The sequence below is a fragment of the Mustela lutreola genome, chromosome 1 (genome assembly GCF_030435805.1).
Source record: "Mustela lutreola isolate mMusLut2 chromosome 1, mMusLut2.pri, whole genome shotgun sequence".
In the NCBI taxonomy this organism is placed as follows: Eukaryota; Metazoa; Chordata; class Mammalia; order Carnivora; family Mustelidae; genus Mustela; species Mustela lutreola.
In genome coordinates this window covers 125,846,631-125,873,600 of record NC_081290.1, presented here as the reverse complement: position 1 = coordinate 125,873,600, position 26,970 = coordinate 125,846,631, and the positions used below count along the sequence as shown (strand labels likewise).

General features: G+C 39.3%; 1 protein-coding gene and 1 long non-coding RNA gene across 2 annotated transcripts; one reads left to right on the top strand and one right to left on the bottom strand.

Annotated features, from left to right (window-relative positions):
* Positions 1-4,324: 4,324 nt before the first annotated feature.
* Positions 4,325-12,638, bottom strand: NPY2R (neuropeptide Y receptor Y2). Its single transcript, XM_059173729.1, has 2 exons — positions 12,124-12,638; positions 4,325-7,499 (listed from the first exon to the last, which is right to left on the bottom strand). The coding sequence occupies exon 2, from the start codon at positions 7,469-7,471 to the stop codon at positions 6,323-6,325; it is 1,149 nt and encodes a 382-aa protein (XP_059029712.1). The 5' UTR covers positions 7,472-7,499; positions 12,124-12,638; the 3' UTR covers positions 4,325-6,322.
* A 113-nt stretch (positions 12,639-12,751) lies between these two features.
* On the top strand, positions 12,752-25,917 carry LOC131831629 (uncharacterized). Its single transcript, XR_009353734.1, has 4 exons — positions 12,752-12,982; positions 13,068-13,217; positions 17,337-17,430; positions 25,830-25,917. It is a non-coding gene; the product is annotated as an uncharacterized LOC131831629 (long non-coding RNA).
* Positions 25,918-26,970: the final 1,053 nt, after the last annotated feature.

Here is a 26,970-nt window from a genome sequence, read left to right as displayed (position 1 = left end):
TCCTTTTAGAGAGTTATGAGAGCTTGCAGGTGATTTTAATTAAAGAGTTAGTGTTGGTCTCCTAAGTTTATAAAATCCATGTAAGGAGATGCCTATCTAAGATTTTCCATCTTGCTCCAGAATTGTCGTTCAGCATTAAAGAACCAGTGGTGCAGCCGCTACTTTGCTCCTCCTTGCCTCACATTTCAGCATTCCTGGTTCCTGATTTGACCCAGTCCCCACCCAGATGCTGTCACTTGGTTCCATGATCCCTTTAAGACACTGCTCCCTTAGACTTGGCTGTTGTCTCACTTCAGCTTCCTCACCTCAGCTCTAAGCCTTGGCTGCTATAGATTCACCTGTGGGCCTCTCATGCATTATGGAATATATTATCTGCTCCTTGAAACCCACGTGCATCGTGTGTCCTTCCAGCCAGTCTCTGGCAGTGGAAAAGAGAACTGGGGAGGAAAATGATAGGAGAAACAAACTGTGGGAAGGACACAGGCTTGGGACTAAAACAACCTGTTTAAGAAATGCTCTTAAGGGGTGCCTGGGTGGCTCAGCATCTGCCTTTGGCTCAGGTCATGGTACCAGGGTCCTGGGATGGAGCCCCACTTGGACTCCCTGTTCAGCAGGAAGCCTGTTTCTCCCTCTCCTGCTCCCCCTGCTTGTGCTGTCTCTCTCTCTGTCAAATAAATAAAATCTTAAAAAAGAAAAAGAAAAAGAAATGATGTTCATTTGTTTAATACCATGAGTTCTCTGCAAGGGTGACATAATTGCACAGTCATGCAACTATCTTTAAGAAGGTGCTGTGGGCGAACTGTACTTTTTAAGGCATGGTGAATATGTATCGGTACAAATGAGTAGCATGAGTCGCAAAACTGCTCGAAGTATATGCTCAACGGTGTTTTGCATAAAAGTAGCACCACATCATAATATTGACAGTTCCAAAATACCATCCATACTCTCTAATTATATCCACTAAAAAAATTGCTGTTGGGACCTGTTGTTGTTGTTGTTGTTTAAGTATAATACTCATGACTTTAATCATCTGTTTCATGCTGTCTTTGAATATAATGACAAAAAATATTCACTTGTTATTTTTTCCTTTCTTTTTTTGTGTGAAGATAATGCAGCATTTTTTAACTTTAATGCGATACCATGTGCCTATCATGATCGGCTGTGTGCTTTTTGGCAAGTAATTTGTTAAAGTGGTAAAACTTGGCAATGATTTACAAAGGAGAGTAGATTTAGAGTTAGCCATTTTCATTTACTTCGATTCAGTGACATATTCATGGACTAACAAGAAAGAGTTGAGGTTACAAATAACTTGTGAACTATCTAACCCACAGTCCATCTTCCCTATAACCTCACCTATATCTAGGAAAACCTGTGAAGTCTGTGGACATCGGACTAATGTACCACTGTGGAAAAAAGGTCAATGATCTAACAAGTGTCTTTTATAAATCCTCACAAATCAATCTTTATACATTCATATTTTATCCCTTATCAACTTGAAAACTATAGACTATATTCATCCTGAGGTATCATTTCCTTTGCTCATCCTAGGATGTTAATCCAGAATTTATATTCTGTGATTTTTAGATCATTAGGTCCTTTTATAAAAGATTTAATTTATTTGAGAGAGAGAGTGAGAGGTGAGCAACAGTGGGGAAGCAGAGGGAGAGGGAGAAGCAGACTCTTCTCAGCAGGAAGCCTGATGTGGGACTTGATCCCAGGACTCTGGCATCATGACCTACACCGAAGGTAGACGCTTTACTGACTGAGCCACCCAGGTACCCCTTGATCATTAAGTCTTGATATAATTACTTCTTCCTCCATTCCAATCAACCTATGATGGGGGAAGAAATTCTTCCCTTATGATTTATTCCTCAGTCCCTCTGTCCTAATGGGCCAGTTTTAAAGAGTATCTTGAACACATTGGCCTTGAAACCAGAAAAGGGGGAAAAAAAAAGGATAAGTGAACCTGCATCATTGTAAACTGAAAACTCCAAAAAAGCACTCAGAAGGAGAGGATCGGGCTGAAACCAGAAATTACACCATTTGGGCAAATCTCAAGATTGTCAAATTGTCTGAAAGCAATTAGAGAACATATTCTCCCTTACATGTTCTCCCTGTATCTTAGGGGATAGAAACCTAAGAACTGAGAGTGGTTTGCATTTCCCCAAATCCCTGCCAGCAAGACTAGAGTTATAGTCCACAGATGGGAGATATTCACATGAATATTTAAAAGCAAAAGAGAAGCAAAAGGCATTGTTTAGTCTATGGCAGGGGAAGTGGGCAGGAGCCCATTATGGGCTTAGCAGGAGGCAATAAGATTTTTTCGGTCGAAATCTAGTTGACACATATATTAGTTTCGGATGTACAATACAGTGTTTGGACAAGTCCATAGGTTCTGCTGTGTTCACCACAAGTGTAGTTACTATTTGTCACCATACAAAGTGATTACAAAACCATTGACTATATTCCCTGAACTCTACTTTTTATCTCCTTGACTTATTCATTCCATAACTGGAAGCCTGTACCTCCCATTCCCCTTCACCCATTTTTGCCCATGTCCCACCATCCTCCACTCTGGCAACCATCAGTTTGTTCTCTGTATTTATGAGCTTGCTCCTGCTTTTTCTGTTCTATTTCTTAGATTCCCTTTACAAGTAAAATAATATGGTATTCATCTTCCTCTGTCTGAACTTATTTCACTAGGCATCATACCCATCCATATTGGGTCCGTCCATGTTATCACATATGGCAAAACCTCATTATTTGTTATGGCTGAGTAATATTCCACTGTGTGCATTTGTGTGTGTGTCCATTAATCTATCAATAGACGTTAAAAGACAATGAGATTTTAATAGATAAACTTGTACTCTTTCCTGTGCATCGTCCACTCTCTGTTGTAGGCATTCATAGAGGTTTCATGTAATCTTGTATTTCCTGGTTTCGTCAATGCCAATGGCAGCTTTTCCTTACCTTCACTTCTCCAGTTCTTTGAGTGATTTTGCAAGATTTTAATTTCCTGTATTAAATGAATTTTTGCTGGACATACCTAGCATGGCTTCTTTTTAGTTATCTGAATCATGACTAATAGAGTGTACAAGCCTTTCCATGCTTCCCTTGTGCAAGGGTCTAGAAAATTTTGAGTGAACCCAAAATGGAATATATGTATAGAGCCCTTTCCAATTATGCAAGTGTCTATACTTAAGGCCTTCAGTAAAAACTTTAATCCTGAACAAATGCATATCTTTTCTTGAAGCCTGGATGGCTAAAACCTGACTTTCCTACAACCTGCATAACAAAACTAGGACAAGTCTATGGTTTACAATCTTACAGATCTACCTCCAAATCTTGGCTTTAATATTTACTTGACTCATTGACTCAGTTTCCTTAATGGATATTTATTGATCACTAATTGGTGCCAGAAGCCACAAGTACCTGCACTACCACAATGGTTAAAAGAACCCCTGTCCCCCTCCCTCATATGCTTAAAATCTAACAGCAAAGACTATAGAAAGAGAATTTGCAAGGGATAGAACATATAAGTAGAGTCAGGTACTAAGGAGTCTTCCAAATCACAGAAAGATTTTGACTTTACCATAAGAATGATGAGGAGACATTGAAGAGTTTTCATCAGAGGAGTGATTTGATAAAACTTTAGTTTTTGAAAAATCACTCTGGCAAGTGGGTAAAAGGTGAATTGGATAGGAAGATGACTGGATGTAGAGAGACAAATCAGGAAGCTGCAACATTAAACCAGATGAGAGAGTACAGGGCTGGGAAGATAATCACAGCCTGAACCATGGTGGGGAGCATAAAGAGGAAGAAAAATGAACTAATTCAAGCAACATCCAGGAATGGGAACAAAATGTGGGAATTGGACATGGTGATAAAAAGACATAAGAGTGAAGGGTGACTCCAAAGTGTAAGGCTTTAGGGAACTAGATGAATAGAATCATCATGATTAGAAAAGAAATACAGGAAAACAAAGTAGAGGTGAAGCAGGGGTGGATCAAAATGGCAGGTTCTGTTTTAGACATGTTGGATTTAATCTGCTGACCATGCAGACGTGTCAGGTCAGCTGATGGAAATAGGTTTGAAGTGTAGAAAAAAGTTCTGGTCTTAAAGATTCAAACACTGTCAAAATACGGATTGTAGTTGCAGCCACAGGAGTGAGTACACTGACTCACATTCATGTCCAGAAAGGAAAGAGAGCTAAACTGTCTAGGAGTCATCATCATCATTATTACTTTTTTTAAAATTATGTTAAACCTTACTATTTCACCTTGGACAGAAAGTCTGAGATAAAATATCACAATTTTTCTCTAATTTCCTGCATTTTTTTATTTGAACAGATAAAATCACTACATAAAAGGTTATTTTGTTAATGAGTTAACAGAACTAATTAGATCACATATGTTAATTGGATCATTAATTGGATTCTAATAATATACTACTACAACTGTGATACAGTAACATACACATTTCCTACAGGGTAAGAATTCTCCAAGAGGAAAAGAAAACCCTTTTAATCACAATTATCTATTAACATCCTAAGCAAAGAAACTGCTGTTTACAGGACAAAGAGCTTCTTTTTGGATAGTTACATCAAGTCCAACAGAAAAATCAATTTGTTCACTGCATGATATATTACATACATATTATTTTTGGTTTATTTCTTAGTCTTTCACTGTTTTCATTCTTTTCAGTATTCCACTGAAGTCCATGTCAAGTCCACATCAAAAGCTTTACTTCTTCACTGGAAATAATTCAACAAGAGCCATGGTATAAATTTTAAATATATCCATAAAATAAAACTCTCCAGTTTATAAACTTAATGTGTGTAACTAAACATAATATTCATATTGAAGCTTTTTAAAATTTAAGAAATCTATTCACAAATTCAGTCATACTGACAAAATGTGATTACAATAAAATTTCTTTAACAGCATCCAAAGAAGTACAAATATTTTAACAGCTCAGTGAGCTTTCATAAACATACTAGGGTTTTAAGCATCTTTGGCAGGTGCTATTGAAATAAAAATTGTGTTCACAAAATTATTCAGTGAAATATACTCTAACATCTACACTCCATTATTTATAGGTAAAATTTTATTATGTATATATTCATAAGTTATCCAAAATACAAAGCTAGGTATCTTGAGAGGAAGATAATTTTTGTTTAAATTGGTCCAAATAGTATGTTTGCAATGCTTTTAATATTTCTTACTAGGTGGTTCCATTTTGATGAAATTATATTGTTTTATTAATTCTGAATGGGTCCATGGAAGATGAATTTCAAAAATAACACTGCAGTATTCTGTAAACACATTAGAGCTATGTATCTGTGCTAAAACTATTTACAAATAACCATAAAATGTTGCAAAACACCACAAAAATTATTTCTTAATCTGAATTAATTTTTAGTGGAGACAAACTCAGTTCCAACATAAAAATAATAGATGTTCAAAAAGATATAACAATTAGAAGTGATTAAAAGTTTTGTGTTGTATGCTTATCTGTTATGTAAATAGCATCTATATAAAGCAGCACAACTTGAAATGAGAAGTTGAATGATGGTTTACATTTCTATAATTCTGAGAAGTTCATCCTTCCCTTCCTAGTTGAAGAAAGTTTTCACTAAATGTACATTTGGTCTTAAGAACAACAGGCTAACTGAGTGTTAAAGAGTTCCCCTATCACTGGCCCAAATACTAATTACATAGCAAATTTCAGCTTATTTCCTGGAAGTCGTTCAAATAGTTGAACGACTGTAGTTCAATGCTCCCTGAAGGATTAGTGCGTAGGAAGAATAATTCTTAAAAAAAAAAATAAAATACAATAAAGAAGAGCCTGCAGCAACCTAGGGAAAGTGGTTTTGGGTGGTCTTTCCATCAGATGAGGGGACAGTGAACAGCGCATCACCCCCCAACCCCGTCAACACCCTAATATGATTTGAAAGACAAATTATTCAGCCACAACTTTTTAGCAATGCTAATAATCCCAATAATCCCAATGCTAATAATCCCAACCTCATTCAGGTTTCCTTCATTCAGGGAAACAGTCAAAAGCGTTTGCCTCTGCTTTTACCCAGACTTTGACCTACCATCCAAACAATTTAGGCAAACCGTGTCTTGTATCTTTGAATATCAGTATCTTTACCCAGGCACTGCCAACCAGATTTCCATAAATTCCACTGCAGAGGCTTCCATTCTGATTCTCCTTTTCTTCCTTAGAGTGGGAAATCAGGATGCACCTGAGAGCCCTCCTCAACCAGATTTATAGCTCTGGGCAGAACTCATCTACAGATTTTCACATCAGAGCTGCCTTAAACGTTGGTAGCCTCCGTGAAAGAGTCATGGGGGCCAATGTTCTTTTTCACTTCCAGATTCTTTTTAGTCTTGCATGTCACGGACACCTCAGAGTGGATGGCATCCAGCCTCTGCTCACAGCGGAAGGCTGCGAGGAAAGCCTTTCTATAGTTGCTGTTCATCCAGCCATAGAGGAGGGGGTTGGCAAAGGTGGAGCACATGGCAATGATGTGGAACACGGTGAAGATGAGCTTGTACTCCTTCAGGTCGAGGACTTGGTTGTCAATGTCCACAGCAAGCTGGAACGCGTGGAGAGGCAACCAGCTGACCGCAAACACCACGACCACACACACCAGCATCTTGGTGGTTTTCTGCCTTCGCTGGTGGTAGTGATCATTGGCAGCTCCAGGGCTCACGTGGTTCTTAAGTTTACTCCAGATACGAGTGTAGGAGAAGGAGATGATGCCCAGAGGCAAAAGATACAGGATTAACAAGGAAGAAAGACTGTAGACCGTGCCATAGATGTTCTTCTCCTCGCCGGGCCACTTCTCTGTACAGACCATGATCTCAAAGTCGGGAATAATTTCAATCAGTGAATACTCACGGAAGATGGCCAGGGGGCTTGCCAGCAGGGCGCTGATGCCCCAGGCCAGGCCGATAATCAGGAAGCTAATTCTCTTGGAGATCTTGCTCTCCAGGTGGTAGACAATGCAACGGTGTCGGTCCAGGGCAATTACTGTCAAGGTGATGGTGGACACTTGTACTGCCAGGCCCTGGGCATAGGGTACCAGGTGGCATAAGACGAGACCCATTTTCCACTCCCCCATTAAGGTGTAGGTCAGAGTGAATGGCAAGCACAAGGTGTTTACCAGAAGATCTGCCACCGCCAGATTGGCAATGAAAAAGTTGGTTACAGTGCGCATGCTCTTGAATTTGATCACCACATGAATCACCAGAGAGTTTCCAATGACCCCAAGCAAGATGATGGAGCAGTAGGCTAATATGAGGATAATCCGTACCTCAATCAGCATGGTGCTGTCTATCAGCTCTGGCTCAGGGTCGTGGGCCAGCTCACCTCTGGGAGTGGTTTGCCTTGGATGATATTTCTCTACCTTCATTTCTTCCACTGTCTGGTTCTCATCAGCTTCTGTACCTACAGGGCCCATTTTCAGCTACCAGAAAACGAATCTACAACTAAAAAAAAAAAAAAATATGTAGAAGATATATGGAACAAGGAAAATACGCATCACAAATGGACTGGCTTTATTTTGCTGAGGCTCAAAATGCCTATCCCCTGATCCCTAAAATTTCACAGAGTATACCATTTTAAGAAAGCAGGCCCAATAATAAGTCTATTCACAAATACTGATGTGTTAAACCAGGTCCCTGAAACATGTATTACCAGTGGTAAAATGTAATACCTCTAGTATAGACATAATTTCACGAATGCTATCAAATGGATTCAACCTATTTTAAGTGGGATGAATGTTAGAAACTTTATCAATTAATTTTATAACTCTGACAAATTCATCAAATTCATCAAATTTCTGACAAGGAAAATGGCCTTCAATATCTTGACTGCTTTAAATATATAAATATAGCAACAAATTACACAGAAAGAGAAGACTATTGAAACACTTTGCATGGTGCCTGGACTTCGGGAGTATAACGTATTTAAGATAAACTGAGCAGATTCCACTCCATAACCATGACTTCAAGTGTTTGGATTAGTGTTAAAAATAGGTAGACTGTATAAAATAGTTGCATTTTTTTCAATAATTGCAGTTTTTGATGATTTGGAATCAACTTCCTACTGACATACAGCAGAATCCCACCCAGGATCTACAGAGAAAATTTGTCTAAATCTTAAGTATAATCTCTCTCTAACCTCTAAATACCAAAGTTTTCACACTTCTCTTCCCCAGTCGCACCCCACCCAAAGCTTTTCCTTCTGCTTGCCCTACTTCAGTCAATGCTATCCCCATGGATTACACCAGGTACAGTTAAAAAGCAGACAACTATTCTAGGCTTTGTCAACTCCTTTAGCCCCTACATATAAGAGGGCCCTCAGACTGATCTGGTATACCTCTCTCAATACTCATCATTTCTACCACATTGACTTTGTACTTCTCAGGTTCTTACCACTGTTACTCTAATACTCTTCTGACTAATCTCACTTCCTCTTCTCCTACTTTCATTCATTCACTCATTCATTCATTCTTAACAATAATAATTGTGCATCTGCAAAATGCCAGGCCTGGACCCACCCTTGTGATGCTTGCACTTACTCTAACATCCATTCAGCTAGCATTTGAAAACCTATGTCAGGGGGCACCTGGGTGGCTCAGTGGGTTAAGCCTCTGCCTTCAGCTCAGGTCATGATCTCAGGGTCCTGGGATGGAGTCCCACATTGGGCTCTCTGCTCGTCAGGCAGCCTGCTTTCTCCTCTTTCTCTCTCTCTCTCTCTGCTTGCCTCTCTGCCTACTTGTGATCTCTCTATGTCAAATAAACAAAATCCTTAAAAAAAAAAAAAGAAAGAAAAGAAAAGAAAAAGAAAACCTATGTCAGGAACCAGGATTTGTGCTGGGGGGAATGACAAGAGGACAGCATCTCCACTCTCAGGCTCTTACCTTTGACAAGAAAGAGCCTACTCTGACATGAAAAGTGTTGTTCTGAAATTCAAATGTGATCATATCATTTCCCCCATGTCTCCAGATTGCTTAAAACAAAATAACATATTGGTTACTAATGTGAAATTCTCTTTTCAAGCTTATAAAAACATCCAGAGCCCAACATCATAGTAAGTTTTTAATGTAGTCATAACGACAAAAAGGCTGCCACAATTAATTTGGAACTTCTTTTAAATAAATTTGGTTTTTTACTAATCATAATGACATCTACCTACTTTGGCAGGTGAGTCATATTTATTCAGCCCACAGACAATGCCTGGGTGGGCCCCCAGCCTCCACTCCTTACCCTTCCTCTGGAGGGTTAACTCTTGCAGACTGTATTTTCAGGCTCCCATGTCACTGGGATGCTGGCTGAGTATGATCACAGGAGGCACTGGCAGATATTTAGAGGACAGAAGAAGGGAGAAGCCCCTGTCTTCTTCTCTGTCCCTCTCTCCTCTGGGCAGTGCTTCAGTAGCCCCTCTGTGCCTCTGGTTCCCAAAGGATTAGTCCATAGTGATTCTATTTCCCGTGGATGGCCCTGGTCCCTGGGCTTTGGTCACACCACCTACTCTCTGCGTCCCTCTGGCTGGGGATAATAATGACTCTTTGCTCGTGCTAATCCTTGAGTGGCCTCAATAGCCTCTGTTCGGCTTATCACTTGTGGAATCAATTATCTGCATTTAATTTCCCCTCCCTCACATTCTCGAACAGGTTCTGTTTTGCATAATCTGCTGTTACCATGCATATATGATGTCATTAATTTGCTCTCCCACTAATGGTTCTTGACGTGTACGTTGATACCACTGGCCTATAAAAGATAATCCTAACTCCATTATATGACATTCAGCACTTTTCTTGAATGAATTCCTGCCTATCTTCTGGCTTCATCCCTCCTGACATAAAATGCATATGTTATGCTTTACTCATACTAAACTGTTTCCAATTCCAGCAATGCATCAGCTTTTCTCATGCCTCTCTACTTTCTCCATTCTGAACTGGGAAGCCTCTCAGTTACCCCAGAAATCTGTGTCCACTTCTAATACTGCAAGAAGCATAAGCCATAATGCAATTATTTCCTCACCTAGCCATCTCTTTCAGGACACAAAATGGATCTTTTCCATCCATTGTTTAATCCTTAGCACACTACCTAACACATTGATGGTATTTAATAATTTGGTAAAACAAACGTGAAGGTAAAGGAAAGCATAATTTTACCAAACACTTGAAGTCAACAAAATTCAAAGTAATAATGTTTTTCCTTTCCTTAAGATAATTGCTTATACGGAATCCCTTTGCTTTGATATGACATTCTCGTGCTTATTTTCTGGCTCTCACTCAGGTAACCACCCCTGCAAGACTTGTTCCAAGGTCCTACTTAAAACAATCTCTGATTAGAGCATTAAAAGTTCCAGTCAGCATACACCATAAGGAAACTTCCTATCTCAGGGGCCTCTCTCTCTCTCTCTCTCTCTCTCACACACACACACACACACACACACACACACCCTTTTGGAGTCTTACTGCAGAGAGAGAGGGAGAGAGAGATTTCTATATACTCATATATATTTGCTTCATTGACATGTTCTAGTTCTGTCTGCATAAATTTCAAATAATGTGTTCCTAGACCCTCTTTTGTATTTGCCTCCATTCTCTAGAAATTAGGGGGAAAAAAGTGAAACTCATTATCTAAATCTTCAAGTTTGTATTTGGTAGGCTGCACCACTTCCCTGAACCTAAAGGAGACTTTACAGAGCACAATTAGTCAATCCTGACAACTCATTAACAGGAATAGCAAGACTCCATGAGGTCTGAGTTTGAGGTTTGCCATGAGCTAAATTGAGAGTAAGCCTGAGAGAGAAGAATATTAGTTTATTGACTTATTTTGGTTTTTCTTTTCAGTTCCATTTTCTTTATTTCAGAGCCCTTTACTTAAAGCTTCTCTACAGAAATGGTTATTGATCTACAGGCAATTTGCATATGGGCACTAATCACTGTTTTCAAGCACACATCTGGCTTTCAGCCAGATCAGAGCACTCCCACAAATGTATCATTTTAGGGTTGGGCTTCCAGAAAAGTGGAAGAGGAAAACAGAGTCTATAGAGGGAGCTCACTGATTCAAAACTCAAAAGCACAACAATTAAAAGATGAGTCGATGAGGGTAAAAACACTTTATTTGAAACAAGGCAATGGAAAGCATTCACTTGGGTCAAATCATTTTAGAACTGTGTATGGTAGAGTTTTCTTGAATAACTGAATCTTCAGTATCTGTTGAAGAAATATTTCTTTATAGGGTAGGAAAATGAGTTAAGGCTTTTTAAAATTTTCTTTCTTTCTTTCTTTCTTTTTTTTTTTAAATTTGCGGGGCTTTTTGCATCAGTACTCTTATTACCACAGGTGGCTTAATAAAACTTAACATCTTGTCAATCACAAAACCTTCCAGGAGTGTTTCTCAGGCAAAAAGTTCCCAGGAATCCTGCCTTACAGACCATACTTGTTAGTCCTAGAGAGAGGGGAGTGGATTCCAAGAATGTTACATACAAGACATGATTCTTTGCTTCATAAGCAGAAAGTTGAAACTATTCACCTAAAGGTCTGGTAATGGATCACTTTCTTTGTGTTTGAACTTCTGGCCTTTGCTTGCCAACAGCATTGTCTATTTCATGTCACTGACTTTAAATGATGTGCCCCACTGCAAAACGTCTTAAAGCTTTTACTTTTGCCTCCTCCTCGTGCACCATATGCTCCTACCAGTGGGTGAGCCCTTCTGGTGCAAAACCAATGAATGCTTAAATAAATGTACTTATTCTTGAACAGCTTTAGCGAATCCAATATGACCTTTTGCTTTAGACAGGTGTTTGATTAAAAAGGGGTGGGGAACAGAAACCGTAACAACTTGCTGCTCTGGAAAGATGATGACCTCTCTCTAAATAGGTCAAAGAAAGAGTAAAAACCTTCAGCAGAAAAGGAAAATTCTAGCTAAAGTAGAAAATGGTGATGGTACCACCCCAACCCCTACCTTCAGGCTAAAGGAGAGCGGGGTGGGGGGAGTCCGCACACTAATGAGGACCTCCCCCATACCTTCTTCATAGGACTAGAGCTCTTTTGTGGGTATTCTTCCCAGAATGTGAATCAGAGTTAGAACTTACACTTACTTCCCCGGCGAGGGCGTTTCTGCTGAGACGTGGAAGCCAGACGTGCACAGCCGGTCCGTGCGATGATTAACCAGCCCTGGGATCCGAAGAGGCCACTGGAAGGTCCCCAGGGGCAAGTCCAGTTGCGCTGCGTCCTTCCCGACTGTGCAGGACCGTCAGCGCCGCGCGGAGACACGCGGAGAGGGGCGGCAGCGCGGCGTCCGCTCGGCCCCCGAGCCGCCGGGAGCTGGCGCTGCTCAGCTCTGCCGCGGACCTCTGCGGCCAGGCGCGCTGGGGCACCGCACTGCGCCGCGCACAGCAGCAGGGTGAGCGGGTGAGGATGCCAGGCCGGTGGGGGGCGGAGGCACGGGGGTGGAGGGTGCGGCAACTCTTCCCTGGAAGGAAGAGAAACAGGTGCAGAAGGAGGGGGGCGACAGTTCCGCAGCGCCAAGGGCTGGACGGAAGTTTCCGTGGCGAAAGAGGGGGACAGTGTCCACAGTGTAGCCTCTGCCTCCCGGTTTGGAAGCCCGCGCGGCGGGACCCTACTCAGCGCGGCGCCCCCTCGCGGATCCCCACCCTACTAACACCTGCAAACTTCTACTTTTCAGCCCACTTCCCAGGTGACCCCAAGTGAGATACTCTGGGCGTGTGCAGCACCCCAACCTCCTTTCCCTTCCACAACCCCCTCCCTTTGCTCTCCGCTCCTCAGTTTCGCGGTAAGAAGCTCTTGGAGTCGGGGTTCACCAAACTGGCCAGGGAAAAGTCGAAGGCGAAAGCGACTGTGGGGCGCCCACCCAGCCTCGGACGAGGGTGCAGCGGTCCCTGGTGCAGCGAGCAAGAGGAGACCTCGGGCTTGCAGGGGGCCGATGCCGAGGTAGAAGCTCTCCACCTTGGAAGGGCTGAGAAAATCCCACAACTTCGACCAGGAGTTGTTTCTTCTTTTGTTTATTTGCTCACAGGAGCAGAGGTGGGGAGCTGGACCCGCGCAGAACCACAGAAAAACGCCACACAGTTGTGCCAAAGACAAACCCTGGGTATCCTCGCCCGGGGCTGGAGCGCGGGGCGCTGGTGCTCCTCTAACTGGGCGGACGCTGTGCTCCCGCGAGAAGGTAAAGCGAGTTCACGTGCTTTTGCCCACCGAGGGCAATTCCTTTCACAGGTGTCTGCTGACAGTTTTACAAGTTAGGTATTGCGGGTTCAGATTCAAAAGCCCGCGGGCAATCTGGGGGCTGTGTGCTCCGGCTCCCGGCAAAAGCTCTATAGGAAGAGAACACAATGGGTGACAAACGAATCACAGTCTCTTTCTCCAGTTAGTTGATTTCCACATCCTTCGCTCTTCGATCATGACCAAAGCCACTTGTGCCACTGAGTGCGAGCCTCTGGAATTCTTCTTTTGGAGAAGCCCTCTGCTAATGCCTTGAGCCCAGTGAGCTGAGGTAGCGGATCAGAGCAGAACAGGACGGTGGCGTCAGTCCACAACGCTGCAGAGTCTGTTTCCTCGAGATTCCTCCCGAGAAGCTCTATTTAGAGCCATTCCTTAGAGAAATTTACGACCAGTCTTTCTTTCCCTTGCTCATTTTTAGAGGGGGCAGCAGAGCCTGCCATGTTAAAAAAAGGAAAGCCAGAAATTGGAAACCACAGTCTTTCCTAACTATCCTGTGTTGAGGTTTTGCACTAAATACTTTCCCTCTGTGCCTCAGTCTCTTCATTTCTGAAGTGAGGATGGTCAACAGAGAAAAAGAAAAAAGAAAAGACAAAAGTACCCTCTTCAAAAATATTAGTTATGGCATCCCCTGTAAAGGATTAGATTTTCAGTCTTATCTGGGCTTGCTCACATCCTAGTAATACTGTGTATGTAAGGATCTTTACACAGTGTAATCTGAAATTGATCATCTGGTTAATGTAGAATTATGCCACAGGAGCATATTTCTGTATAAAAGGAAGCCATTTGGGCTTTTCAATTACCAAGAAACAAAACTAAACAGAACTGCAAATAATATCCAGGATGTTCTACATAGTTCTACTTAAAATATGTTGGCAGATATACTTACCTTGGGGAAATATTCCTTGTTCATACATGTGTTTTATGCAACAGATTCAGCACTTCCTAATATATTTGCTGTGAAGAGTGAACTCTGTACCAAGGAGTTGAAATTTTGGAAGACTAGGAATGCCTTGAAATAACAACCGCAAAAACATGCAAGAAAACAGACAAGCAATCAGATTAATTGCTTTGGAGAGCTGAACTGACTTGACTGACATTGATTCTATGAACATTTTTGCCTCCATTACAACTGGCTTTCAAAAGCTGCCTAGGACTCTTATACAAATATTTATCATAATTATTCCCATACAGACATGTGCGCTTTTAGGAAACACATAGTTCCACAAACATCTTCTCAGCAACTCTGAGAAGATTAAATGATCTCTTTAACTCTCTTCCAGTAAAGTACAGAACCTAATGAAACACTGATCTATTGAAGTTAAAGTTGCTTTATCGCTTGTCTTATTATCAAGGATAGTTTTGGCAGTTAAGTCATGATATTTTTGTGCATTAAGGTCTAACTGATACCTTTTGATGTGCATATGCTCTGTGCTATGGGAACAGGAACCACTCTGATGAATGCCAATAAACCCTATTGAGATGCTGATATAAGTTTGTGGAAGCAATAGTGAAATGCAGATTAATACAAATTGAAATAGGCCAGGATTGGTGCTTCCTGATTTCTCTGGTGTCAAATCATTTAGCTCCTCAGGCAGTTCAGCAGCTTAGAAGAATAGATGTCCACTGTTCCTCAAATAGGATGCGGACTCCAATTCAGATGCCTACCAGACCAGGGCCAATGACATAAATGCATATACCAGCTAAGCTGTGGGAGACAGTGGGGAGTGGTGGGTGTTAACAATACCGTTGAAAGCACAAAAGTACATGCCTTTTCTGAAGGAGGAGGCTGCTAATTCCACTGAGTTTCCTTGTAAAAATTTAAATTCAATATTGTCAGATCTGACATTTTAAGAGAACAAAAATTCATGTTCTTAAATATCTTTCGAATTTTCAAGGAAAGAAATTAATTCTTGAAAAGTAAAGTCCCTAAGCAGGTCAGATCTATGGAGGCCAAAATAGAGATGGGTAGATAACCCACAGTCTTGTCGGTGGGCCTCCAATAGTGCCGCCTCTGATATAAGTATGTGATGTTTGACGGACCTCCTCAAGCACATCAGACATGGCTCAACCACCATTTCCCCTCCCCCACAAACCATTCCTCAGTGCTCATAAATATAAAAGTAATACAACCATAGATTAATTGCCAAATAAGTAACTTTCTTTTCCACTTTGGGTTGAATAGGTATTCTCAGTGAGACTCCAAAGTAAATGACTTGGCGAATAACTGAACGATCAGTATTTTATGTTGTTAAGATGAAGAAATTTCAGACAAACTCTTTGTTAGAAAAGACAAAGTTAGATAACATTAGTATAGAAGACTATTTATGATGCTTTTTTTTTTTTAGATGAAGTACATCATGATATGGATTTCCTTCAGTCTAAATTTATTTTGAAAGCAAAATACGCCACCCCATGGCATAAATAATTTTATTGTTTAAAGTAACTTACAACCATTATAAAAAGCAAAAACAGGGAAAAAAAAACATAGAAAGAAATACACATGATCTATAAAACATTGCTGTCCAATAGAACTTTCTGTAATGATGGTAATGTTCTCTATCTGTATTGTCCAATAAAGTAACCACGCAGCTACTTTTGGGCCTTTGGCTTTTGGACACTTGAAATATGGCTAGTGAAAGGAAACTGAATTTTAAACTTAACTTTTTTAAAAGCACCAAAAACAAAAAGTGTGTTTTAATTCCTAATGGAAATTCTTCCTAGGGTCACTCCTGCCAGAAAGCCAGCTTTTTTTTTTTTTCCTCACCTTAATGTCAAGTTTTCCTGAAAGACTTTTTATTTTAAAATATTTTTATTTATTTATTTGAGGGAAAGAGAGAGAGTGAGTGAGAGAGCCAGGGTGGGGGGCATGGGGTTCAGAGGGAGGGGAAGAGAGAGTCTCAAGCAGACTCCCTGCTGAGTGAGGAGAGCAAGCCCAACTTGGGGCTCAGCCCCACAACCCTGAGATCATGACCTGATCTGAAACCAAGAGTCAGACCTTCAGCCAACTGAGTCACCCAGGCGTCCCTTGCTCTCCCTGAAAGACTATTAAATAACTCTCAAGTCATACCAAACTGAATTAAATCCTGTTCAAAACAAAATACTGTAGTGCAGCTGGAGTGTGGAAGCTGATTCCAGAAGGAGAAAAAAGTAAGCTCCACAGCACCAAATGAGAGAGCAACAAGCCCAAAGAATTCTCTAAACCCCAGTAATGTAAGAAAAGCTCAGTGATGCTAATAAAATAATGAACTTAACTCTGACTAAACAAAAGAAGCTTAATAGCTAGTTAGGAAATTTTAATAATCAAATTAGCTTAACAGTTACAGTGTTTAGGATATTTAAACTGATTCTGTCTTGCTTTATTTAAGTGTTCAACAAATTCAATTATTTATTTATTCTTAGGTTTATTAAGTCCTACTTACAGGAATTCATGTTAAAGTTTCAATAGCACTCCCTTTAGTAAAAATTATAGAACCTAGATATCCTAATGGTAATTTGGCTATTTGGTTATAATATTGATTCTCAGTTGGTTGTAAATATATTTCTGATGGGATGTGTGTCTACCTTTCCTTTCAGGCAGGAAAAGGCACAGTGGAAGTTAATATCTGAACAGATACGGTGGAACTTGCATCAAGTAGACACAGAAAAAAGAGACTGGTTTATATGAATGGAGCTACAGGTGTTTTAACTTTTTAAACAAATCTTTATTTAAGATCAACTCAGTTTTTAAAAACTGGACGGTCTAATCACACTTGAGATGAAAAAGTAATGCTTCCTTCAACACCCTTGCAACCTTGGCTCATTTATAGCAAGCGAGCCAGTAAATGTGTGAATGTGCAAAAAACGGTCATCAAATAATCCATTTCATGAAGCTGATTGGCTAGATTTTCTTTAAAATTTTGTAGGCAGCAGTATGTTATGAAGACAGGTGTCTCACTAAGGAAAAGCAACTAGTCATTCCAAGTGAAATAGATGCTAAATCCTAAATTGAGCATAAAGATCATTTGCTATGATTTTTCTCTCTGGATTTGGAGTTTTTATTTTTGTTTTGGATTTTTAATTGCAGATTCAAAGTGATTAAGCAGGATTGTAAGCACTATATGCAACATTTTGCTGAGATTTTTCTCTTTCGGTGATCATCCAAATGGATATTGAGACTGGTAAGGAACCAAATCTAAAACGATATTGAAATGCAAATGATTCACAGTTCAAATTTTAACATCGAACAAAGGAAGGGACATTTTTATGTGGAATTCAGAATTTAATCAATGCAAATTTTCATTTGATTATCTGAAACATGCACAGAAGGCCCATGGCTAAAGAGGAAACACGCACCCTTTTAGAAATTTCAATTTTATTTAATAAGTGTTTATCCTTGCAGCATATAGAGACATAATTTGATATATATTTTTTGAATCATACTCAAAGCAAATTTAATTTTTAATTTTTCTCAAACAAATGCAAGCGAAATCAAAGCTCTCTCTCATGAAATTACTATGGGTACTTCTCGAGAGATGAGAAGTTAAGGATTTATATATAATTTTTACATATCACTTTGGAGATGGTAAAATAGCTTATTGAAGTAAAATTTTTTTAAGACATTAATTAAATAATGCTAGTAGGATTTAATTCAGGACTCACTGTTCTTTGTTATAAAAAAGAATTGTGTAAAATCTATATGAATGTTTTACTGCTCACAACTCTTCCCAACAAATCTTTATTCAGTGTCTAATTTGTTACACGTGCTGTGCCAGACAATATCCATGTAACCATGAATTACACACAGACCTGCCACTGATTGTCTCTGATCCATTAATGTTTTATACATTTCAAAGTAAAGAAGTACCACAAACAGATTAAGATTCTCTAGTGGACTCTAACATAATAAGTTTGGGGTCACAAGGAAGAGATGGTCAGTTTTTTGTTTGTCTGTTTTTTGTGAGTGGTGTGTGTTGGGAGAATCGGGGAAATGCTTTTTGGGGAAAGTAACACAACTCAGTATAAAGTTAGCTAGAGACCATTTTTTGGCTTTCCCCAGCATAGGCATACCGTTTTCTTCTCCATTGCATTGACCGGGATGTGTGATAGCAAGACAATGTAGAATCCTCTGGGGAAGAACCATCATCTACATATGTCAAAGTAAATTTTTCAAAGTCAAAACCATTATTTACAAACAAAATGTATAGTAAGTACATAACCAATATTTAATTCAGTACTAAGGGCACTGGCACAATAGCAGGATGCCAAAGGCAGATACCTATAGCTAGTCAATATAAGAAAGAATCTTGCATAGAACTGAGACCTTACATATAACATTGGTTGATAGCTTGATAAGCAAAAAGCCATAAATTACAGAAACCATCTGCATCTCGCCTGGAAAATAACCAAACTTAATTTTCTCTAAGCTTGCTTCAAACTTACAGAGACTGGGTTCTCACCAATGGTAAGTGATACACCAAATTAAGTAAGCTTCCGTCTCCTGGCAAGTCCACTGATACTTAGGCTCATAAGGCAGTGCTCCCATCTGACATAGAAAAGCATACGATGCCCACGCTGGTGTTTTTTTTTTTTTTTTAAATTGTTGCTTGACAAACCATCCCCAAAATGAGTAGCATAAAACAGTGATTTCATGCTGCTCATGGTGGGTCAGAAATATGTGCACCGCTTAGTTAGGTGATTTCATCTCGAATCCGTGTCACCTCATCCGAGGGGTGGAGCTGCGTGAGTCTCTTCTGGGATGTACCTTCACGCACATGCGTGGATCTGGGCTGGCTTCTCCGTGGTAGCTGGAGGATGCATATTTATCTCTCTTCACACACGGAAAACTCAGAGCAGTCAGACTTACTGCATGGCTTTTGGCTTCCCCTAGAAAGAATTTTCAAAAGAGTATTCTAAGACACCCAAGCAAGGATAGCAAGGCTTCTTATGATCAAATCTCCCAAGTTCCAGAACATTTCTTCAGCTACATTCTTTGGGTGAAGCAAGACTCTCAGCTCAGCTTATGAAATGGGAGAAGATGAATATGTTCTGCCTCTGCAGGGGAGTAGGGCATGTGTGCAGGGGGAGGAAAGGAACTGATAGTGACCAGAGAGCAACGTCATCCCTTTGCCTTATATGTATTTTGGATGTATCTGTGTGTGTGTGTGTGTGTGTGTGTGTGTGTGTGTATGTAATACATCCATTAAAGAGGGACTCTTCTGGGAAAAGAACAGTAGCCTCAGAAATTCCACAGTGAATTTTTCCGCTTTGGCTTGCAATCTATAAAATTATCAGGGCCAGAGACTGCAAAATCTAAGATCTTCGCTGTCCATGGAGACCCTGGGGCAAGAATACATGAGGAAAATAGAAGGGGTGTTTCTAATATCTGTACTTCGGTGAACACAGTGATTGTGATAGGTGCGAATAAACAACTTTAGGTAGGTTTCTCCCATGATGACTTACTTAAAGTGAATAGTACTTAAACTGGTTCTTAGAAACCCCGGGTAAGATGACAACATAACATTGCCTGATAGCCAATTCCAATATTTAAGTACACCATTCTCAACACAACTTTCATTGGGTAGTAGAGCCCAGGAGGAACAGTGGAGAGATCTGCTCTATCCATGTGTTATTGCTGAGTAATGCCCAGAAGTTGGTCTCACAGGATCTGGGGCACTGCACAGAATCTGGTTTGTTTGCTGTATGATTTGGAAATGTCATTTGATCTTTCTGAGCCTCAGTTTCTCCAACTATAAAATAAGAAGTATGTTCTTAATACTTTAGAATAAGAGCACAGTCTTAGTTCTCAAAATTCCACAGGTTGGCTTTGGAAATCTTCAAAATATTTCCTGTATCTCATTACTTCTGATATCTCTCCCTAGCTTTTTCTTAATTTATTATCCATATTCTGTTTTCTTAAGGCCCCTCAAAACAGAACCATAATTAAATGGCCTCAAGTATTTTGAACAGCACAGTAATAGTTTTAGATTAATCTTGAAAACTCTTTAAGAAAAATGAGGGGTGGGAAAAAGCATGTATTGAAATTTCTAAGGGCATCTGACAGTGAAAGTCAATGAAATTACTTAGCTTTTTCCCAACTAAAAACAAAACAAATAAACAAACAAAAAAACCAAAGATACCTGAGTGGTTCAGTCAGTTAAAGTCAGGTAAGCATCCAACCTCAGGTCAAGTCATGATCTCAGGGTCCTGGAGTCCAATCCCCCATCGGGCTCCCTGCCCAGCAGAGAGTCTGCTTCTCCTTCTCCCTCTACCCTCCTCCCCTGCTCTCGCTCTTTCTCTCTTTCACTCAGATAAATAAATAAAATCTTTTAAAACATCATTTATATTACTTCATATCAAAGGAATATTACATGATTTAAAAATCAGCTTGTTGTAGTAAATTAATCATGACATTTGATAATTTGGTGATTGATTTGCCCTCTCTGAAAGAAGAGTTATTGACACGTGCCCATACTATGTGATGTTTTCTTTAGGTATAGACTCTGAAACACAGAAGTGAACATTTTCAGATGCCCCTAAGCCGATTGTTCCCAAACCATACACCGAGGAAGCCCAGGCTGCCACAACAAATTCACATGGGAGCTCGTGTGATATTTTAAATTTCGAAGAAATCACAACCATATTTAATATGTTAGATACTTGGTGTCTATTAGATGCTGCACAAAGTACCACTGGAATTTAGTTCACAGTTTCAACATTAAGTTATACTACAAGCCTCCCAATGACCTCATATTTTTGGGAAGCTGGGTTTTTAGTGGCTGCCAAGATAAGAAACAATCACTGTGTGAAAAGTCACTGAGTAAAGGAAATGAGAGTAGTCATTTCCAAATTGATTTCAAAACATGCGGAGTTGTGCAGGGCCCCAGAGACACACATATATCCCATTAGTAAGCAGCCCTCTATTTAAGAATGAAAACACATTACATTATTTATTTATCAATTTATGTTGAAATCGTTTTTTCAAATGGAAATTAAACTTTAAGGACATACGTACTTATGAAGTTATTTGTACCCAACTCCTTGATAAATGGCACTGTTTTTTGGTTATGATTTGGCCTCCAAGTCATCATGACATGTCTGCCCTCAGGCCATATCTAACTGGGAATCACATTTTGTTCACGTAAGAAGAGTTTGTTTCATTGGGTTAATCATGGGAGCTTTTTAATTGGAATTGAAATTTTTGATTTGAAAATATATTTTTAGTGAAAGACACTCTGGGGAACCTATATTAGAAATAGTTACAGAAAGAGGATTCAATGAAATCTCGTGTGCATAGGCAGGCATACACTGCCTGTATTTTACAGAACTCTGTGAACTCTTCTGCTTTGTCCCAGCCTAGCATGGACAACTGAGTTCCTCCTAGATTGGAAAGTAGGAAGGAGGGTGGGAAGGGTCATAGAGGCCCATGAGGGAAAGAAGAGAGGGGACACTTACTAGCATAAATCAGAAATATGTATATATTCTATTTTATTGTAGTAGTGTTGTAGCTCTACTAAAATCATTACTAGGAAAACTATCGAATGCAGAAGATGTTAGTACAATAGAATATTCATTTCTAAATGCAAAAACTGTATGTTTAATATAACCACATAATTTTAAATAAGATTCTGAAAAATGACCAGGAGGGAAATATCCTTTAAAGCTAACTATATTTATGCTCTGCGAACTGTGATTTTGTTCTTTCATCTTTCTTCTCAAGCTTTCTTAAGCTCACCTTTTATTTTGACTAAAGAAAATAATAAATATCATATAAAAGTGTACTGAATCCATTATTCAGATATTCATGAAATCTCTTAAAATGAATAGGAGATTTATTGTTTTAGCCACATAGTTCGTTCCTCAAACCCCAGAGCCGGGGTAGCTCTTCCAAATCGGGGTCCATGTTAGAGTCACACATGACACAACTGAGAGGGTCTGATTCTGTAGCACTGGAAGGAACTTGAGAGCCCACATGTGATTCTGTCCTCCCCATTCTCAACTCAGAGTCTCCCCACCTTGAAGCACCTCCAACCTTTCCCTATGCCCATACTGGTATGTTTTTTGGTTACCTTTGTCTCTTCCCTAATTCAAACTATTATTCCAAATTCAAATCAAGACACAAGTAAAATCACACGTTCAAAGGATATAGACACCTTTCTCTCAGACTCTTATTTACTTTCACTGAATTCTTTCTATAATCTCCCTCAGTTTCATTCTTTGAGTCCACGATGATGCCACTTCTGTCCGAGATCGTTACGTTACTGTATGTCCATTCTCTTCACCATCTTCCTTTCCTCTTTGAATAAGCCCTTAAAAATTTAAAAGGTAAAGTATGTGGATGTTCTCTCTCTCTCTCTTTTTTTCCCCTTCTCTTTCTTTCCATCATAGCCTCTTCTCAGGAAAGCCTTCGTGGTAATTCATGTGAGTTGCCTGCTATGGGAGGAATCTTACCAGAAAAGTGAACCTGAGAGAGAGGGGTTCTAACTGTGGAATGATTGGCACCAGCCATTATGTAGAAGGGATGTACTTCTGGTTCTGTTTCTACGTCGGGATTTTAGCTGCTGAACCTCCAAACCCTCTGAAAACCTCATTGTCACACATGGGTGATATGCTCAGGAATTTTGTTGACTCTTCAAAATAATTACTGAGATGTTCAATTTAATCCTTTAACATCTAGACCACACTTGAATGAAAATTCCATTTCCTGGCATTTAGTCTATATTTTCCTTATCATCACTGAGTAATTCTCTCAATACTATTAAGTAAAAACAAATATTAAAAAGTGTGATACTCTTCTAGCCATTTTCTTCTCTTTTTTGGCAGTATGAAAAATAGCTCTAATAAGGGTTTTGACCGATTCATTCATCTTGTTCTTGGCTAACACATCAAATCTGATAAAGAAATTGTGTTGTTTGGAGATGCCAATTAATTAAGTTGCCTGTCACAGGGAAGGCATACAGAAAATGTAAATATTGCCTTCTGTTCAGTGGATTATGTATTGTATCCTAGGTATAATACAAGATTATATCTAGATAAGTGTAGCAGAGAAAATATGAATGAGGAATACAGTTCCATAAACCAGGGCTACATTTATCAAACCATGGTGTTAGGCTTCCCATTATCAAGTACACCTGAGGTCCCTCATAGTAATGCAGATTCCAAGACCCCCGGTTGGTCCGAAGCCATGGAAACTCTTAGGAGAGAGAGAGATGGCATCTGCAACATTAGCAAGCTTCCCAGATCATGTGAATGTGTATCTAGTTTTGACCAGTGCTCATCAAGGGGGGTGTCCTGCTAATACACCAATAAATAAGGGAGCAAATAAATAAATGAGGGATAATGGCAGAGGGTGTGAGAAAAAATACCTGAATTATCCCAATGTTTTCAGTTCTTCAGAAATTGCTGAGCAATTCATTTCCCATCGCTCCCACAGATTTAATGTTACAGTACCTCTTGTTTCCATAGAGATTTTTAGGTATAAATTATCCAACATCAATTCTTGGTGATACATCTCTTCGCCTAATTAATTTTTGAGTTAGAAGTCACTAACGAGAAGTTACTTCCTATAGGAAATAGTCCCGCACCAAGCCTAGCAGGTCAAATATCTCTGTCAGAGAGCTGTGAGCCCCCTGTGTCTCTCTTCAACACATAATATTTCCGGTTTTACATTTTGTGTGACAATTTCACTACCTGATGAACATCTCTCTTCCCAACTTCAGACCCCAAGAGAAACAAAATCCAACAACAGTAACTTTTTAGTGCTTTTTGTGTACAAACAAGAGAATTGAAATGGAAAAGAAATTACCACTTTCCTTCATTTCCTTCCTTGATAAGAGGCCTGGATATTAAGCCATCTGCTGCTTGTTCATTTGATCAACGTAGAGAGAACCTTGTATCTTAAAGTCTGAATATTCAGGTTAAACTCTGGGTAAATTGTCATTGATATTTAGCAATCCTGATTTAGGTTATTTAAATTAATTTCTGGGTGAATTGTGCATGGAATGTTTATTTACATTTTCTCAATTCCTAAACTGTTCATTCTTTTGTACAGATAGCACAAGTTGCAGGGATTTAATTTAAAAATCACAAAAGAGTATCTAAGGAAGGAACAAGAATATAGGACAAGCATCCTCATTTGATTTAGCTTGATCTGTCCCTTCTTCCCCAATTGTAAACAGGGGCAGGGAAAGGCCAAAAAATAACAGGAAAGTGGCAGTGAACCTGTTCCCTGTTTGTTCCTTGTTTGTTCTTGAGTATTCTCTCATTTATTTAGTCTACTTCATGACTACAAAATATGTCATCAACATGTTGCTTTTCTTAAAAGTTTAAAACTCTGAAGAGCCATGTTCTCGACCCTTTCACTTAAAGGGTGTCATACTTTGACAATGGGCATCTAAGCCCCCCGTAAGGACTAGAATCTGTAATCTATTAGGTACTTTCCCTCAGAGGAGCACTATAAAGATGGCTTTTTCTATGACTTGAAATATGGATTTTTAAGGTGTTTATTTGAATTCAAATGTATCCTGTGAAATTTTTGTATAAAGTAAATAATAATTACCTTATGCTCTCAAAAGGATTCTTGGCTTAACAAAATATTTGCTACAGAATCAGTGAAAGTGAAACACATTATTTGATTTATAAAAAATTAAATTAACAGGAAAAAGACATATGTTAAAGATAAGTGCAACAGCAACATGGGTTGTATGGTAGTTTGTGAGCAACTAGGATTGAACACAGATTTTTTTATTCATTTTGTACTACACTGACCAACAACTTTGTGGCATGAATTTACTGTGTGCATATGATGGCTATCTAATCTTTCACGATGCTGTTGTAAACAGAGATTAATGAGATTGGGCCTAAGTCATGCAAAAGCCTACAGTCTGGTGCCCAAGAGAGAAGTTATTGAAGTTAATTATATCACAAGGTGGTAAATCCTATGACAAATATATGATTCATAGAGATCCTTTTATTTGTATCCTGCAGCTGAATAGCTTTCTATTTGATGGAGGCTGGGATAGAGGGTGGCAATTCTAAGCAGGTGAAACAGTAGCAAGCCTACTGAGATATGAAAGGATCTGACGTGAGAACCAGCTGCAGGTTTAGGATGCTTTTTTGCAAGAGCAGCTGGGAAATAATACTGGGAGATACATAATAGCCAGATAATTGAAGGTGTTGTACTCTACTCTAGATAGTTGCATTTTATTTTATTGGTAATCCATAGTCACCAAGGGATTTAAAGCGTGGGAAAGGTGTTTAGTTTAGTTTTGTTTTTTGAGTTTTGTTTAAGAATATTCTGGTAGTGATGAGAGAATTTTTTGGGAGTGGAGTATGACCTAGAGCAGTGATTTACAATCAAGACAGATTGTAAATGAAGAATTTCAAAATATTCTTGTTCCCACCCCAACCTTAAAAAAAAATCACATAGGACTAGGTTCTATATTTTTTTAAAAGCCCCCTTATTAGTTACATATTGCTATATAACAAATTACCACAAACTTTTCAGCTAAAATAGTAAACATCTCAGAGTTTCTGTGGGTAAAGAACTGTAAGGCACTTTAACCATGTTTTCTGCTTTCAGATCTCTCCCAAGGCTACAATCAAGATGGTGGCTAAGACTAAGGTCTCCTCTGAGGCTCTCCTGGGTCAGGATCTGCTTCTAAGCTTGGATGGCTGTGAGCAGGATTTGGTTACTTGTGGGTTGATGGACTGAGAGCATAGCTTCTTGCTAGCTGTTGCCTGGAAGATGCCCCCCCACTTCTCTTCTTATAAGGCTCTCCCTACAAGGAGGCTTACTTCATCAAGGCCAGCAAGGGAGAGAGTCTACTAGCAAGACAGAAGTTACAGTTTTAGGTAACATAATCTTGAAGGAGACTTTCCATCACCTTTGCCTTCCTCTATTGGTAAGGAATAATCCACATGGTGCCCACACAAAATCTTGAATGCTAGGATTGAGGGGAAATTAGGGGATACCTTTAAGTCTGTCTTATGACAAACTCCATGTGATTCTGATAGTCATTTGGGTTTGAAAACACTCACCCAGAGACTTTAGGGAATACATACAAAAAATGGCAAGGATGAAACTTCAAGGACAGATCTCAAAAACTTCGGAAAAGAAATATCTACAACAGCAGGTGATTATAGAGGTACTGGTTTTGTTAGGGAGGGGATAGCTTGATTATCAAGCCTTGAACTTGGTGATTGAGTATATAATGATGGCTTTAGCCAAAATAATAAGTCAAAAAAAAACCACCCATTTTGAAAGAATGACAATGGAGTTAGTTTTAGATCTGTTAGAGTTGATGTACATATAGGGTATATTATGAAATAGTATTTACAACTGTGAAATATGGCCAAAGAGAAAGAAAGAAAGAAAGAAAGAAAGAAAGAAAGAAAGAAAGAAAGAAAGAAGTGAATACCATGTGTTTTCAGAGATATGGAGTAGCATTGTTTAGCAGATCCTCTAGAGGTTTATTTTATTATCTCGGAAAATGCTCTTTGTTCAACTCACTCTTACAACTGATTAAAGTTCCCAGACTTAGTGAGGTTACATGTTAACTTATATATTTTTGACCAATAGAGTTGCAAATGATTTTCTGGTATAAGAGATAACCCGAAGTTTGCAGTTTATTTTGTTGTAGGACATTAAGCACTTTGATAACTAAATTAACAATCTTATGTTAATACTTCTTCATCAAGTTGACTATAAATAACTACATCCT

Bases quoted from the DNA above. Each gene is read 5' to 3' on its own strand.
- NPY2R (XM_059173729.1), bottom strand. From the start codon at position 7,471: ATGGGCCCTGTAGGTACAGAAGCTGATGAGAACCAGACAGTGGAAGAA.